This window comes from Melozone crissalis, unplaced genomic scaffold (genome assembly GCF_028551555.1).
Source record: "Melozone crissalis strain CALT ecotype California unplaced genomic scaffold, PUWL_Pcris_2 ptg000032l_1, whole genome shotgun sequence".
Taxonomy (NCBI): Eukaryota; Metazoa; Chordata; class Aves; order Passeriformes; family Passerellidae; genus Melozone; species Melozone crissalis.
This window is the reverse complement of record NW_026535810.1, coordinates 2,938,395-2,954,789: the sequence shown is the minus strand read 5'-3', so window position 1 is coordinate 2,954,789 and position 16,395 is coordinate 2,938,395. Positions and strand designations below refer to the sequence as shown.

The window sequence follows — 16,395 nt, the reverse complement described above, 5'->3', positions numbered from 1 at the left end:
CGCAGCAGAGCCGGGGCTCAGGGGCACAGCGAGGCTCGGCCGGCGGAGCGGCGGCATGCGGCGGGCTCGGGCCGCGGCGCTGGCAGCGCTGGTTGAGCTGCTGATCGGTGCGTGGGGCTGGGGTGATCCCGCAGGTGTCCGGAGGCTGCCGTCCTGCCTGGCCTCTTCACAGACCTTTTCCCGAGAACTGTTCTCGCATTCATCCCTCCCTCTTCTCCATCCTAAACTTCTATTCTATGCCAAAACCTGCACAAACATTCCTTCTTTATAACTCATGAAATCAGTCCTTACCCCGTGCTAATTTTCTTCTTGTCTTTTCGAGCTTTCTCCCGCATCCTCCCATTCTCCAGCGACTGCACTGATCCTTCCGTCATTAGCTCATTCATCTCTCCACAAACTATTCATGGACACTTCCATTCCTACATATCTGCATGATATCCTCTGGGAACTGTTTTCTTCCTCATCTCTCTATGTTCCTGGCTGCTTTTGCGGGCTCTGTTCTGGGGATTGGCAGAGATGGGTAGAAAGTAGCAGTTGAGGTTTGTTCCTTTTGTCTCCCTGGCAGTGGCTGCGGTCAGAGCCCAGGTACAGCAGGACCCATTCCTGCAGACCACCGAGGGTACCAGCATCAACATCACCTGCTCACATATCAAAATCCAGACCCGTGATTGGATCCAGTGGTACCGTCAGCTCCCTGGCCAAGGACCTGAACTCCTCGCACTCACTCTGAAAGAGTCCAAAGAGCTGCCGGATGGTGCAGGACAGCTATTGGTGTCGGCAGATCGGCGTTCGAGCTGGCTGTGGCTCGCTGAGCCCCGGCGCGGGGACGCGGCCGTGTATTACTGCGCGCTGGGGGCCACGGGCAGAGGAGCCGGGGCTGCGGCCGGGCACGAACCGCCGCGGGCGGGGCCGGGCGGGGCCAGCAGGGGGCGCTGCCGCTCCGCCCGCCGGGCTCCCGGGCCGCGCCTCCGCAGCTCCTTCCTCTGCCCCGAGCCCGCAACACCGACACCGCACAGCCCCGCACGGCCCGGCACGGGCCCCAACATGCCTCACAACCGCCCACAACCTACACTCACACACTCCCTACGGACAGCCCGGCCTCTCCTCCGGCTGCTCCTTGAGAGCACCAAGACTGGGAGCTGAAAAAGCAGCTGCACTGATGGGCACACAGGGGCTGATCCATGAGGTGCTGTCCGGTCAGTAGGTCAGTGCATTAGAGGTGTTTGCATTGAGGTGACAAAAAAATCTTTGTCCCAGCAGAAATGTCTCTGTTCCATACTGCAAGGTGCATTCTCACCTGGCTGTGTAAGGCAGGTGTACTTTTAATGCAACATGAAGATGGAATTCACCTCTCTACAGTTTTTGTTCTCATCCTCGAATGTCCACAAACATCCATGGATGTGCATTCAGCATCTTCCTGAAACAATAGAACATCGGGGAGGGAAAACAATAAATCGGTTGGAGTAGGGGAGCATTTCATATCATTGAAGGGCTTGCTTATACCCACCCTCCCCCTCAATTTGATTTGCCCCTTTCCCTTCCCTTTAGTAACCTGTCAAACATCCAGAAGAACAAATGCCAGGATTTAGCAGTGCTGCAAATGTTGCAGGGAAACACTTGAAAGATTAAGCTCCACATTAGGTTTCCCTCCAGAGACATCCTCTAGAGACCCCATTTCGTTTGGGGACAGGAGCCTTTCAGCATCTTCAGAAACTCCTTGGGCTCACCAACTTCAGCTGAGGCTGCAATCAGGTCATGTGAAAGGTGAGAGTGTCTGGTTCTCTAAGGCTCACATCAGGACCATTTTCCTTTCCAAGGGAAGAACAAGGAACAGGGAAAATGATGAACAGAGCACACAATGACACCAATGTAGCAGTAGGTGATAAAGGGAGAAAGAGAGAGCTCAGAGCTCTCCAGCTTCTAATTGATGGGTCATTAGGAAAGTGCTGTGAATTGGCTCAGGCTGAGCTTTATCAGTGAAAAGAAGGGACAAGAGTACCACGAGGATAATGGAGGTTTGGAGGGGGTCATGTAGGGTTAGAGAGCACCCACCAAGGAATGCGTGTGAAGCTGTGCAGCCCCCAGCCATGGGGTTCTCCAACACCCATCTGGATTTGGAGATTAGCAATGACCAAAAAGTACTGAGGACACCTCAGGAAGGTGAGAAACCTCAGCGGGGAAGAAGCCCCTGAGCTCCCAAATGCCCAGCCCTGGGTGTGCAGCAGAGCTGCCCATTACAGCTGCGGAGCTGAGGACTCCACTGCGAGCTGAGCAGGAACAGCCCCTTCCCATCACTGATGCCCCAGGGGCACGGAATGCTCACAATGCCAATGGCTGAGGGAGCCTCGGGGGCTGCTGCTGGACGAGCCAGAAACGCACAAAGAGCATTTCAGGCTCGGCAAGGACAGGTCATGGCTCCGCCGGCTCCCGCCGCTGCTCCCTTTGCTCCCGCCGAGCGTCGTTTCCGCAGCTCTGTTCTCTCGGGGCTGGGACCTCCTTCCTGCCTCTGCCTCGCTCAGCAAACACTTGGTCACTCAGCAGCGGCGTCTCGGCATGCAGCTCGCATATCTCATCCTCACCGTCTTCCTGGGCCAGCTCCTGGGTAAGTCCTGGCTTCTCCCAAGGCTCCCCTGTTCTTCTTCTTCTTCCGCCCAGGATATCCTCAAATGTCAAATCAGGACCATGGGAGAAGTGGCAGTGAATAATGGGGAAAGGCTAAGAAAAATCTGCTTTTGTTTGTGGTTATGCAAGTGTTTCCTGAAGAAGCTATTCCATTTGTAAAGGAAAAGGGAAAGGAGTGAAATGAAACCTCAGACTTCTCTGTCTCTTCTCTCGCCTTCACTCCATCTGCCTCTGACTCTCTCTTCTCATCCTCCTGCAGTCACTTCAGGAGATCTCAGCTGTCTCTACAACCGAGCACTCTTCTCATTTAGATGTAAATTTCCACATTCTGTCAAACCTGCCCCAGGCACCTCACAGATTTTCATGCCATTACATTATCAGGGTGTTCCATTCTGCCTCCAGGCTTACACAGCTCTGCCACAGTTTCCTGTGTTCAATGCCATGGACACAACCAGGGCTCCCTCTTCCCAAGCTCAGCTTTGTGTGTGCTCAGGAGCTTTCAGGCATGACAGCGATGGGGAAAGCAGGATGAACCTTTCTGCTGTACCTCGCTGGGCACCTCAGGCAGCTGGAGGGATGCTGGTTCCAGCACACAAAGTTCAGGCATGGCAGCCTGTTCCCTGGTCCTTCAAGCAGAGGGAGCAGGAGCAGGGACACAGCCCAGTACTCCTTTGGGTGATGCAGAGCAGAGAGCTCCGAACTCCTGCCCAAAATCTCTCAGGACTCTGCTCCAAGGCAGGGAGCTTTCTCCACCAGGATTTTCCATCCACTTCCATTTGCTTCCCATTGTCTTTCCCTGTGGAGCTGCTCACCATCACTTTCTTCCAGGCACCACGGGGCAGAACACGGCCACCCAGGAACATGGACCAGTCTTGGTGAAGCAGGGACACCCCTTCAACACCACCTGCAAATACCACACCAGTAATTTTAAGGCCTTGCTGTGGTACCAGCTGAGGAAAGGCCAAGCCCCAGAGATGATCTCCTATCAAGCAGGGTCTGGTGCCAAGCGCAGCGGCCGTTTCACCACACAGCTGAACACCACGGGCAAATCCAGTGTCCTGCAGCTGGAGGAAGTGGAGCTCTCTGACTCTGCCTTGTACCTCTGTGCTGTGCAAGACACCCTGGTGCAGGGAGCTTCCTCAGCTGTGCAACAACCCAGGGCAGGGAGGGGATGGGTCAGTACAAGGCTGAGCTTGGGAAAGGGACTCTGATCTCACCCTGAGGCTCAGCAGAATTTGCATTCACACGTGTGGACAATGGTCTGATAGTTTTTGTAGCATCCATCCTAGCACTTCCCTTAGGAAAATATTTTGGACTATTTTGACTCATTTCCATATTGTGTAGTCTCTAAGGAAAGAAAAATAGCCGTTGTCCTTGGCTGGGACCTTGTCCTTCCACACTCCAGCCTTGCTGCTTTTGGCCCCACATGTCCTCAGCAGTGCCCACGGCTGGTTTTGTGTCCCTGCCTTGTGTGCTCTTGGAGCAGCCCCGTTTGCATGGACACACGTGAAGCACGGATTTGTCTGGGGCTCCACATTGGGTAGCACGGCCCTGGGTCTGTCCGTGATCGGGAGGGAATGTCCGGACCGTGCCAGGGACACCGAGCCCTGACCAGCACAGAGCAGCAGCAGCTGCCCAGGCTCACAAACAGCGTGAGCGGGGCCGGCAGCCGCCCAATGCAGGTGTGTGCAGGGTGGATCTGCTTCCCAGGCGGTGTCGCTGCTGTGTGCGATGGGACACAGCTGTCCCTTGTCCCTGGCCATGCCAAAGGTCCCTGTGTCGCTGGTTGTGCCGGTGCCGTGAGAGGCGGGGGCTGAGGCGGCCGGGGCGGAGCAGGCGGCGGCGCAGAGGAGGCGGCACGGCCGCAGCAGAGCCGGGGCTCAGGGGCACAGCGGGGCTCGGCCGGCGGAGCGGCGGCATGCGGCGGGCTCGGGCCGCGGGGCTGGCGGCGCTGGCTGTGCTGCTCATCGGTGCGTGGTGATGGGACGATCCCGCAGGTTTCTAGAGGCTGCCGTCCTGCCTGGCCTCTTCACCGACCTTTTCCCGAGAGCGTTTCTCCCATTCATCCCTCCCTCTTCTCCATCCTAAACTTCTATTCTATGCCAAAACATGCACAAAAATTCCTTCCTTATAACTCATTAAATAAATCTTTCCCTCTTTCTAATATTCTTGCCTTTTTCTGCTTTCTCCCGCATCCTCCCATTCTTCAGCGACTACGCCTATTCTTCTGTCATTCACGCATTCATCTCTCCATAAACCATTCGTGGACACTTCCATTCCTACGTATCTCCATGGCATCCTCTGGTAACTGTTTTCCTCCACATCTCTCTGTGTTCCTGACAGCTTCTGCAGGCTTTATTCTGGGGATTGGTAGAGCTGGGTAGAAAGCAGGAGTTAAAGTTTGTTCCTTTTGTCTCTCCGGCAGTGGATGCAGTCAGAGCCCAGGTACAGCAGGAGCCATTCCTGGAGATCACCGAGGGCACCGGCATCAACATCACCTGCTCACATCCCAAAATCCAGATCAGTGATAGGATCCAGTGGTACCGCCAGCTCCCGGGACGAGGACCAGAACTCCTCGCACTCACTATGAGAGAGACCAAAGAGCTGCCGGATGGTGCAGGATCGCTGTTGGTGCCGGCAGATCGGCGTTCGAGCTGGCTGTGGCTCGCTGAGCCCCGGCGCGGGGACACGGCCGTGTATTACTGCGCGCTGGGGGCCACGGGCAGAGGAGCCGGGGCTGCGGCCGGGCACGAACCGCCGCGGGCGGGGCCGGGCGGGGCCAGCGGGGGCGCTGCCCCTCCGCCCGCCGGGGCCGCCCAGCCCCGCTCGTCCCGGGCTGCCGGGCCGGGGCCGCCTCCAGAACCGGCACCGGCAACAGCAATGGGACAGGGACCGTCACCAGCAATGAACACCGGCATCGGCAATGGGACCGGGATCGACACCGCCAGTGGGCATCGGCACCGACACCGGCACCGTCATTGACCCGAGCGGGGCCAGCAGGGGGCGCTGCCGATCCGCCCGCCGGGCTACCGGGCCGCGAGCCCGCAGCACCGACACCGCACAGCCCCGCACAGACCCCAACACGCCTCCAACCCGCACACAACCTGCGCTCACACTGTCCCCACACACAGACCGGCCAGTCCTCCGGCTGCTCCTTGAGAGCACCAGCGCTGGGACCTGACAAAGCAGCACAGCCGAAGCGCACACAGGGGCTAATTTATGGACAGTTGCCAGGTCAGTAAGTCAATGCATGAGAGATGTTTGCATTGAGATGACAAAGAAATCTCTGTCTCTGCAGAAATGTCTCTGTTGCATAATGCAAGTTGCATTCTCACCTCTCTGTGTAAGGCAGGTGTACTTTTAATGCCACCAGAAGATGGAATTCACCTCTCTATATTTTGTTCTCATCCTCAGATGTCCACAGACATCCATGAATGTGCATTCAGCATCATCCTGAAAGAGTAGAACCTCCGAGAGGGAAAATAATAAATCGGTTGGAGTAGAGGAGCATTTCAAATCCCCTGAGGACACTGTCACACTCACCTGTCCCCCAAAACTGATTTATCCCCTTCCCTTCACACCGGTAACATCTGATATATAAGTAAAAGAAAATGCCAGGAATTAGCAGTGCTGCAAGTGTTGCAGGGAGACACTTGACAGACTGAGCTCCACATGATGTTTCCCCCCACAGAATTGCTCTAGAGACCCCATTTCCTTTGGGGACAGGTGCCTTTCAGCATCTACAGAAACACCTTGGGCTGAGCAAGTTCAGCTGAGGCCACAGTCAGGGCATGTGAAAGGTGAGAGTGTCTGGTTCTCTAAGGCTCACATCAGGACCATTTTCCTTTCCAAGGAAAGGATAAAGAAAAGGGAACTGAAAATGTGATGAACAAAGCACACAATGACACCAATGTGGTAGTAGGTGATAAGGGGACAAAGAGAGAGCTCAGAGCTCTCTAGCTTCTAATTGATGGGCCATTAGGAAAGTGCTGTGAATTGGCTCAGGCAGCGACTTGTCACTGACAAGAAGGGACCAGAGGAACATGAGGATGATGGAGGTTTGAGGGGGTCTTGTGGGGTTATAGAGCACCCACCAAGGAATGCTTGTAAGGCTATGCAGCCCCCAGCCATGGGGTTCTCCAACACCCATCAGGATTTGGAGATTAGCAGTGACCCCACAGAGCTGAGGACACCTCAGGACGATGAGAAACTTCAGCGGGGAAGAAACCCCTGAGCTCCTGAATGCCCAAGCCCTGCGTGTGCAGCAGAGCTGCCCATTGCAGCTGCGGAGCTGAGGACTCCACTGCGAGCTGAGCAGGAACAGCCCCTTCCCATCACTGATGCCCCAGGGGCACGGAATGCTCACAATGCCAATGGCTGAGGGAGCCTCGGGGGCTGCTGCTGGACGAGCCAGAAACGCACAAGGAGCATTTCAGGCAGGCAAGGACAGGTCATGGCTCCGCCGGCTCCCGCCGCTACTCCCTTTGCTCCCGCCGAGCGTCGTTTCCGCAGCTCTGTTCTCTCGGGGCTGGGACCTCCTTCCTGCCTCTGCCTCGCTCAGCAAACACTTGGTCACTCAGCAGCGGCGTCTCGGCATGCAGCTCGCATATCTCATCCTCACCGTCTTCCTGGGCCAGCTCCTGGGTAAGTCCTGGTTTCTCCCAAGGCTCCCCTGTTCTTCTTCTTCTTCTTCTTCCACCCACGATATCCTCGAAAACCTAATCAGGACCATGGGGGTAATGGCAGTGAATAAAAGGAAAAGGCTGAGAATACTCTGCGTCTCTTTGTGGTTTTGCAAGTGTTTCCTGAAAAAGCTCCTTGGTTTGTAAAGGAAAAGGGAAAGGAGAGAAGTGAAAATTCAGACTTCTCTGTCTCTTCTCTCCCCATCAATCCATCTGCCTCTGACTCTCTCTTCTCATCCTCCTGCAGTCACTTCAGGAGATCTCAGCTGTCTCTGCAATCCAGCACTCTTCCCATTTAGATCTAAATTCCCACATTCTGCCTGACCTGCCCCGGGCACCTCACAGATTTTCATGCCATTACAATATCAGGGTGTTCCATTCTGCCTCCAGGCTGACACAGCTCTGCCACAGTTTTCCGTGTTCGCTGGCATGGACACAACCATGGCTCCCTCTTTCCAAGCTCAGCTTTGTGTGTGCTCAGGAGCTTTCAGGCATGACAGCGATGGGGAAGGCAGGATGAACCTTTCTGCTGTACCTCGCTGGGCACCTCAGGCAGCTGCAGGGATGCTGGTTCCAGCACACAAAGTTCAGGCATGGCAGCCTGTTCCCTGGTCCTTCAAGCAGAGGGAGCAGGAGCAGGGACACAGCCCAGCTCTCCTTTGGGTGTTGCAGAGCAGAGAGCTCCGAACTCCTGCCCAAAATCTCTCAGGACTCTGCTACAAGGCAGGGAGCTTTCTCCACCAGGTTTTTCCATCCACTTCCATTTGCTTCCCATTGTCTTTCCCTGTGGAGCTGCTCACCATCACTTTCTTCCAGGCACCACGGGGCAGGACACGGTCACCCAGGAACATGGACCAGTCTGGGTGAAGCAGGGACACCCCTTCCACACCACCTGCAAATACCACACCAGTAATTTTATTGGCTTGCTGTGGTACCAGCTGAGGAAAGGGCAAGCCCCAGAGCTGATCTCCTATCAAGCAGGGACTGGCCCCAAGCGCAGCGGCCGTTTCACCACACAGCTGAACACCACGGGCAAATCCAGTGTCCTGCAGCTGGAGGAAGTGGAGCTCTCTGACTCTGCCTTGTACCTCTGTGCTGTGCAAGACACCCTGGTGCAGGGAGCTTCCTCAGCTGCGCAACAACCCAGGGCAGGGAGGGGATGTGTTCGGGCAAGGCTGAGCTTGGGAAAGGGACTCTGATCTCACCCTGATGCTCACCAGAATTTGCATTCACACGTGTGGACAATGGTCTGATGGTTTTTGTAGCATCCATCCTAGCACTTCGCTTAGGAAAATATTTTGGATTGTTTTGACTTCTCTCCGCATTTTACAGGCTCGAAAGAACGAAAAATATCCCCTGTCCTTGTCTGAGACCTTGTCCTTCCACACTCCAGCCCTGCTGCTTTTGGCCCCACATGTCCTCAGTAGAGCCCAGGGCTGGTTTTGTGTCCCTGCCAGGTGTGATCTTGCAGCAACCCAGTTTGCATGGACACACATGAAGCACGGATTTCTCTGTGGCTCCACATTGGGTAGCACGGTCCTGGGTCTGTCCGTGTGTGTCCGTGATCGGGAGGGAATTTCCTGGCCATGCCAGGGACACCGAGCACTGACCAGCACAGAGCAGCAGCTGCAGCCCAGGCTCACAAACAGCGTGAACGGGGCCGGCGGCCGCCCAATGCCGCTGTGTGCAGGGTGGATCTGCTTCCCAGGCGGTGTCGCTGCTGTGTGCGATGGGACACAGCTGTCCCTTGTCCCTGGCCGTGTCAAAGGTCCCTGTGTCGCTGGTTGTGCCGGTGCCGTGAGAGGCGGGGCTGAGGCGGCCGGGGCGGAGCTGGGGCGGCGCAGAGGAGGCGGCACGGCCGCAGCAGAGCCGGGGCTCAGGGGCACAGCGGGGCTCGGCCGGCGGAGCGGCGGCATGCGGCGGGCTCGGGCCGCGGCGCTGGCGGCGCTGGCTGTGCTGCTCATCGGTGCGTGGGGCTGGGGTGATTCCGCAGGTGTCCGGAGGCTGCCGTCCTGCCTGGCCTCTTCACCGACCTTTTCCGGAGAGCGTTTCTCCCATTCATCCCTCCCTCTTCTCCATCCTAAACTTCTATTCTATGCCAAAACCTGCACAAACATTCCTTCTTTATAACTCATTAAATCAATCTTTCCCTCTTTCTAATATTCTTGCCTTTTTCTGCTTTCTCCCGCATCCTCCCATTCTTCAGCGACTACGCCTATTCTTCTGTCATTCACGCATTCATCTCTCCATAAACCATTCGTGGACACTTCCATTCCTACATATCCCCGTGACATCCTCTGGGAACTGTTTTCCTCCACATCTCTCTGTGTTCCTGACAGCTTCTGCAGGCTATGTTCTGAGGATTGGCAGAGCTGGATAGAAAGTAGGAGTTAAAGTTTGTTCCTTTTGTCTCCCCGGCAGTGGATGCAGTCAGAGCCCAGGTACAGCAGGAGCCATTCCTGCAGACCACCGAGGGCACCAGCATCAACATCACCTGCTCACATCCCAAAATCCAAACTGGTTATTGGATCCAGTGGTACCGTCAGCTCCCTGGCCAAGGACCTGAACTCCTCGCACTCACTCTGAAAGAGACCAAAGAGCTGCCGGACGGTGCAGGAAAGCTGTTGGTGTCGGCAGATCGGCGTTCGAGCTGGCTGTGGCTCGCTGAGCACCGGCGCGGGGACGCGGCCGTGTATTACTGCGCGCTGGGGGCCACGGGCAGAGGAGCCGGGGCTGCGGCCGGGCACGAACCGCCGCGGGCGGGGCCGGGCGGGGCCAGCAGGGGGCGCTGCCGCTCCGCCCGCCGGGGCCGCCGAGCCCCGCTCGTCCCGGGCTGCCGCCGCCGGCACTGACACTGGCACCGGCAATGGGACCGGCAACGGCACCGGCGATGGACATCGGTACCGATCTCGCAATGGGACCAGGACCCACACCACCATCGACACCGTCATTGACCCGAGCGGGGCCAGCAGGGGGCGCTGCCGATCCGCCCGCCGGGCTCCCGGGCCGCGCCTGCGCAGCTCCTTCCTCTGCCCCGAGCCCGCAGCACCGACACCGCACAGCCCCGCACAGACCCCCACACGCTTCACAACCGCCGACAACCTGCCCTCACACAGTCCCCGAACACAGTCCGGCCTCTCCTCCGGCTGCTCCTTTAGAGCTCCAGGGCTGGGAGCTGACAAAGCAGCACAGCCGACAGGCACACCGTGGCCAATCCATGAGGTGCTGTCCGGTCAGTAGGTCAATGCATGAGAGGGGTTTGCATTGAGGTGACAAAGAAATCTCTGTCTCTGCAGAAATGTCTCTGTTCCATACTGCAAGGTGCATCCTCAGCTGGCTGTGTAAGACAGGTGCACATTTAATGCCGCCTGAGGATGGAATTCACCCCTCGTTTTTGTTCTGTTCCTCAGGTTTCCCCAAAACGCCCTTGGATGTGCATTCTGCATCTTCCTGAAATAGCAGAACACCCAGAAGGGAAAACAGTAAATCGACTGGAGTAGAGGAGTATTTAAAATCTCCTGAGGACACTGTGACACTCACCTTTCCCCCAAAACTGATTGGTCCCTTTCCCTCACCTCAGTAACATCTCACGTATACTAAAAAGAAAATGCAGGGTATAGCAATGCTGCAAGTGTTGCAGGAAGACACTTGACAGAATGAGCTCCACATGATGTTTCCCCCCAGAGAATTGCTCTAGAGACCCCATTTCCTTTGGGGACAGGTGCCTTTCAGCATCTTCAGGAACTCCTTGGGCTCACCAACTTCAGCTGAGGTTGCAATCAGGGCATGTGAAAGGAGAGAGTGTCTGGTTCTCTAAGGCTCACATCAGGACCATTTTCCTTTCCAAGGAAAGGATAAAGAAAAGGGAAAGTGATGAACAAAGCACACAATGACACCAATCTGGCAGTAGGTGATAAGGGGAGAAAGAGAGAGCTCAGAGCTCCCCAGCTTCTAATTGATGGGCCATTAGGAAAGGGCTGTGAATTGGCCCAGGCAGGGACTTGTCACTGACAAGAAGGGACCAGAGGAACATGAGGATAAGGGAGGTTTGAGGGGGTCTTGTGGGGTTAGGGAGCACCCACCAAGGAATGCTTGTGAGGCTGTGCAGCCCCCAGCCATGGGGCTCTGAACACACATCAGGATTTGGAGATTAGCAGTGACCAAAAAGAACTGAGGACACCTCAGGACGGTGAGAAACTTCAGCAGGGAAGAAGCCCCTGAGCTCCTGAATGCCCAGGCCTGGGTGTGCAGCAGAGCTGCCCATTGCAGCTGCGGAGCTGAGGACTCCACTGCGAGCTGAGCAGGAACAGCCCCTTCCCATCACTGAGACCCCAGGGGCACGGAATGCTCACAATGCCAATGGCTGAGGGAGCCTCGGGGGCTGCTGCTGGACGAGCCAGAAACGCACAAGGAGCATTTCAGGCAGGCAAGGACAGGTCATGGCTCCGCCTGCTCCCGCCGCTGCTCCCTTTGCTCCCGCCGAGCGTCGTTTCCGCAGCTCTGTTCTCTCGGGGCTGGGACCTCCTTCCTGCCTCTGCCTCGCTCAGCAAACACTTGGTCACTCAGCAGGGGCGTCTCGGCATGCAGCTCGCATATCTCATCCTCACCGTTTTCCTGGGCAAGCTCCTGGGTAAGTCCTGGCTTTTCCCCAAGGCTCCCCTGTTCTTCTTCTTCTTCTTCCGCCAAGGATATGCTCAAAATCCTAATCAGGACCATGGGGGAAGTGGCAGTGAATAAAGAGGAAAGACCTGGAATAAAGGGAAAAGGAAAATCTGCTTTTGTTTGTGGTTTTGCAACTGTTTCCTGAAGAAGCTCCTTGGTTTGTAAAGCAAAAGGGAAAGGAGAGAAATTAAACCTCAGTCCTTTCTATGTTGTTTCTCTCCCCATCAATCCATCTGCCTCTGACTCTCTCTTCTCATCCTCCTGCAGTCACTTCAGGAGATCTCAGCTGTCTCTGCAATCGAGCACTCTTCCCATTTAGATCAAAATTCCCACATTCTGTCAAACCTGCCCCATGCACCTCACAGATTTTCATGCCATTACAATATCAGGGTGTTCCATTCTGCCTCCAGGCTGACACAGCTCTGCCACAGTTTCCCGTGTTCGCTGGCATGGACATAACCAGGGCTCCCTCTTCCCAAGCTCAGCTTTGTGTGTGCTCAGGAGCTTTCAGGCATGACAGCGATGGGGAAAGCAGGATGAACCTTTCTGCTGTACCTCGCTGGGCACCTCAGGCAGCTGCAGGGATGCTGGTTCCAGCACACAAAGTTCAGGCATGGCAGCCTGTTCCCTGGTCCTTCAAGCAGAGGGAGCAGGAGCAGGGACACAGCCCAGCTCTCCTTTTGGTCATGCAGAGCAAAGAGCTCCGAACTCCTGCCCAAAATCTCTCAGGACTCTGCTCCGATGCAGGAGCTTTCTCCACCAGGGTTTTCCATCCACTTCCATTTGCTTCCCATTGTCTTTCCCCGTGGAGCTGCTCACCATCACTTTCTTCCAGGCACCACGGGGCAGGACACGGTCACCCAGGAACATGGACCAGTCTGGGTGAAGCAGGGACACCCCTTCCACACCACCTGCAAATACCACACCAGTGCTTTTACTGCCTTGTTTTGGTACCAGCTGAGGAAAGGGCAAGCCCCAGAGCTGATCTCCTATCAAGCAGGGAGTGGCCCCAAGACCAGCGGCCGTTTCACCACACAGCTGAACACCACGGACAAATCCAGTGTCCTGCAGCTGGAGGAAGTGGAGCTCTCTGACTCTGCCTTGTACCTTTGTGCTGTGCAAGACACCCTGGTGCAGGGAGCTTCCTCAGCTGTGCAACAACCCAGGGCAGGGAGGGGATGTGTTCGGGCAAGGCTGAGCTTGGGAAAGGGACTCTGATCTCACCCTGATGCTCACCAGAATTTGCATTCACACGTGTGGACAATGGTCTGATAGTTTTTGTAGCATCCATCCTAGCACTTCCCTTAGGAAAATATTTTGGACTATTTTGACTCATTTCCATATTGTGTAGTCTCTAAGGAAAGAAAAATAGCCGTTGTCCTTGGCTGGGACCTTGTCCTTCCACACTCCAGCCCTGCTGCTTTTGGCCCCACATGTCCTCAGCAGTGCCCAGGGCTGGTTTTGTGTCCCTGCCTTGTGTGCTCTTGGAGCAGCCCCGTTTGCATGGCGACACGTGAAGCACGGATTTGTCTGTGGCTCCACACTGGAGAGCACGGCCCTGGGTCTGTCCGTGTGTGTCCGTGATCGGGATGGAATGTCCTGACCATGCCAATGACACCGAGCACTGACCAGCACAGAGCAGCAGCTGCCCAGGCTCACAAACAGCGTGAGCCGGGCCGGCAGCCGCCCAATGCAGGTGTGTGCAGGGTGGATCTGCTTCCCAGGCGGTGTCGCTGCTGTGTGCGATGGGACACAGCTGTCCCTTGTCCCTGGCCATGCCAAAGGTCCCTGTGTCGCTGGTTGTTCCAGTGCCGTGAGAGGCCGGGGCTGAGGCGGCCGGGGCGGAGCAGGCGGCGGCGCAGAGGAGGCGGCACGGCCGCAGCAGAGCCGGGGCTCAGGGACACAGCGAGGCTCGGCCGGCGGAGCGGCGGCATGCGGCGGGCTCGGGCCGCGGCGCTGGCGGCGCTGGTTGTGGTGCTGATCGGTGCGTGGGGCTGGGGTGATTCCGCAGGTGTCCGGAGGCTGCCGTCCTGCCTGGCTTCTGCACCGACCTTTTCCGGAGAGCTGTTCTCCCATTCATCCCTCCCTCTTCTCCATCCCAAACTTCTATTCTGTGCCAAAACCTGCACAAACATTCCTTCTTTATAACACATGAACTCAGTCCTTACGCCCTTCTAATATTCTCCTTGTCTTTTTGTGCCGTCTCTCACATCCTCCCGTTCTCCCGTGGCTCTCCTAATCCTTCTGTCATGCACACATTCATCTCCCCACAAGCGATTAATGGACACTTCCATTCCTACGTATCTGCATGACATCTTCTGGGAACCGTTATCCTCCTCATCTCTCTGTGTTCCTGGCTGTTTTCGCGGGCTTTGCCTTGGGGATTGGCAGAGATGGGTAGAAAGTAGGAGTTAAAGTTTGTTCCTTTTGTCTCCCTGGCAGTGGCTGCGGTCAGAGCCCAGGTACAGCAGGAGCCATTCCTGGAGACCACCGAGGGCACCGGTATCAACATCACCTGCTCACATCCCAAAATCCAACCCACTGACTGGATCCAGTGGTACCGCCAGCTCCCTGGCCAAGGACCTGAACTCCTCGCACTCACTCTGAAAGAGACCAAAGAGCTGCCGGACGGTGCAGGACAGCTGTTGGTGTCGGCAGATCGGCGTTCGAGCTGGCTGTGGCTCGCTGAGCCCCGGCGCGGGGACGCGGCCGTGTATTACTGCGCGCTGGGGGCCACGGGCAGAGGAGCCGGGGCTGCGGCCGGGCACGAACCGCCGCGGGCGGGGCCGGGCGGGGCCAGCAGGGGGCGCTGCCGCTCCGCCCGCCGGGCTCCCGGGCCGCGCCTGCGCAGCTCCTTCCTCTGCCCCGAGCCCGCAGCACCGACACCGCACAGCCCCGCACATCCCCAAACACGCCTCACATCTGCCCACAACCTGCACTCACACAGCCCGACCTCCCCTCGCTCCCGAGCCCGCCTCTGCAGGCTCAAACTGCTGCGGTCAGCGCCTCTGCCAGCGCCTCTTGCCCTCCCGCCACTGTTGCTGCTGTTCTCAGCCTGCTTTGCGAAGCAAAGAGCTGCTCCTTGAGAGCACCAGGGCTGGGAGCTGACAAAGCAGCACAAACGACAGGTACACAGGGGCTAATCCATGAGGTACTATCACCTCAGTAGGTCGTGACATGAGAGGGGTTCGCAGTGAGGCTTTCGGAGGTGACAGAGGAATCCCCATCTCTGTCCCTGCAAAAATGTCTCTGTTCCATACTGCAAGGTCAATAAGAAGCAGCATTCTCTCAGGGATGGATAGCAGAGGTGTAATTTCAATCCCACCCGAGTTTGGAATTCACTTCTCTACATTTTGTTCTCATCCTCAGATGTCCACAGACACCCATGGCTGTGCGTACAGCATCTTCTTGAACCAATAGAACAGTCGGAACGGAAACCATTAAATCCATTGCAGTAGAGCAGCATTTCAAATGCCCTGAGGACACTGTCACACTTACCTGTCCCCCAAAACTAATTTGTCCCTTTCCCTTCACGTAAGTAAACTCTCCAGCATTCAGAAGAACAAATGCCAGGATTTAGCAGTGCCGCAAGTGTTGCAGGGAGACACTTGAAAGACAGAACCACACATTAGGTTTTCCTCCAGAGACTTGCTCTAGAGACCCCATTTCCTTTGGGGACAGCAGCCTTTCAGCATCTTCAGGAGCTCCTTGGTCTGACCAAGTTCAGGTGAGGCCACAGTCAGGGCATGTGAAATCCGAGAGCGCCTGGTTCTCTAAGGCTCACATCAGGACAATTTTCCTTTCCAAGGAAACCATAAAAAAAGGGGAAAGTAATGAACAAAGCACACAATGACACCAATGTAGCAGTAGGTGATAAGGGCACAAAGAGAGAGCTCAGAGCTCTCTAGCTTCTAATTGATGGGCCATTAGGAAAGTGCTGTGAATTGGCTCAGGCAGCGACTTGTCACTGACAAGAAGGGACCAGAGGAACATGAGGATGATGGAGGTTTGAGGGGGTCTTGTGGGGTTATAGAGCACCCACCAAGGAATGCTTGTAAGGCTATGCAGCCCCCAGCCATGGGGTTCTCCAACACCCATCAGGATTTGGAGATTAGCAGTGACCCCACAGAGCTGAGGACACCTCAGGACGATGAGAAACTTCAGCGGGGAAGAAACCCCTGAACTCCTGAATGCCCAGCCCTGGGTGTGCAGCAGAGCTGCCCATTGCAGCTGCGGAGCTGAGGACTCCACTGCGAGCTGAGCAGGAACTGCCCCTTCCCATCACTGATGCCCCAGGGGCACGGAATGCTCACAATGCCAATGGCTGAGGGAGCCTCGGGGGCTGCTGCTGGACGAGCCAGAAACGCACAAGGACCATTTCAGGCAGGCAAGGACAGGTCATGGCTCCGCCTGCTCCCGCCGCTGCTCC

General features: G+C 56.4%; 1 pseudogene and 6 gene segments (V, D, J or C); all 7 read left to right on the top strand.

Moving 5' to 3' along the window:
- The first annotated feature begins 55 nt into the window (after nt 1-55).
- On the top strand, nt 56-1,309 carry LOC128940049 (T cell receptor alpha variable 4-like). The segment is given in 3 exon segments: nt 56-107; nt 566-887; nt 1,261-1,309. Coding segments are annotated over 3 exon segments (423 nt in total).
- A 1,244-nt stretch (nt 1,310-2,553) lies between these two features.
- LOC128940048 (T cell receptor alpha variable 1-2-like) lies at nt 2,554-4,425 on the top strand. The segment is given in 3 exon segments: nt 2,554-2,602; nt 3,451-3,746; nt 4,333-4,425. Coding segments are annotated over 3 exon segments (438 nt in total).
- Nucleotides 4,426-4,540: 115 nt separating this feature from the next.
- LOC128940047 (T cell receptor alpha variable 4-like) lies at nt 4,541-5,530 on the top strand (annotated as a pseudogene).
- A 1,687-nt stretch (nt 5,531-7,217) lies between these two features.
- Nucleotides 7,218-9,105, top strand: LOC128940045 (T cell receptor alpha variable 1-1-like). The segment is given in 3 exon segments: nt 7,218-7,266; nt 8,121-8,416; nt 9,013-9,105. Coding segments are annotated over 3 exon segments (438 nt in total).
- Nucleotides 9,106-9,218: 113 nt separating this feature from the next.
- On the top strand, nt 9,219-10,758 carry LOC128940044 (T cell receptor alpha variable 4-like). The segment is given in 3 exon segments: nt 9,219-9,270; nt 9,726-10,022; nt 10,715-10,758. Coding segments are annotated over 3 exon segments (393 nt in total).
- A 1,127-nt stretch (nt 10,759-11,885) lies between these two features.
- Nucleotides 11,886-13,483, top strand: LOC128940043 (T cell receptor alpha variable 1-2-like). The segment is given in 3 exon segments: nt 11,886-11,934; nt 12,802-13,097; nt 13,460-13,483. Coding segments are annotated over 3 exon segments (369 nt in total).
- A 415-nt stretch (nt 13,484-13,898) lies between these two features.
- Nucleotides 13,899-16,294, top strand: LOC128940042 (T cell receptor alpha variable 4-like). The segment is given in 3 exon segments: nt 13,899-13,950; nt 14,409-14,705; nt 16,179-16,294. Coding segments are annotated over 3 exon segments (465 nt in total).
- The last annotated feature ends 101 nt before the right edge of the window (nt 16,295-16,395 follow it).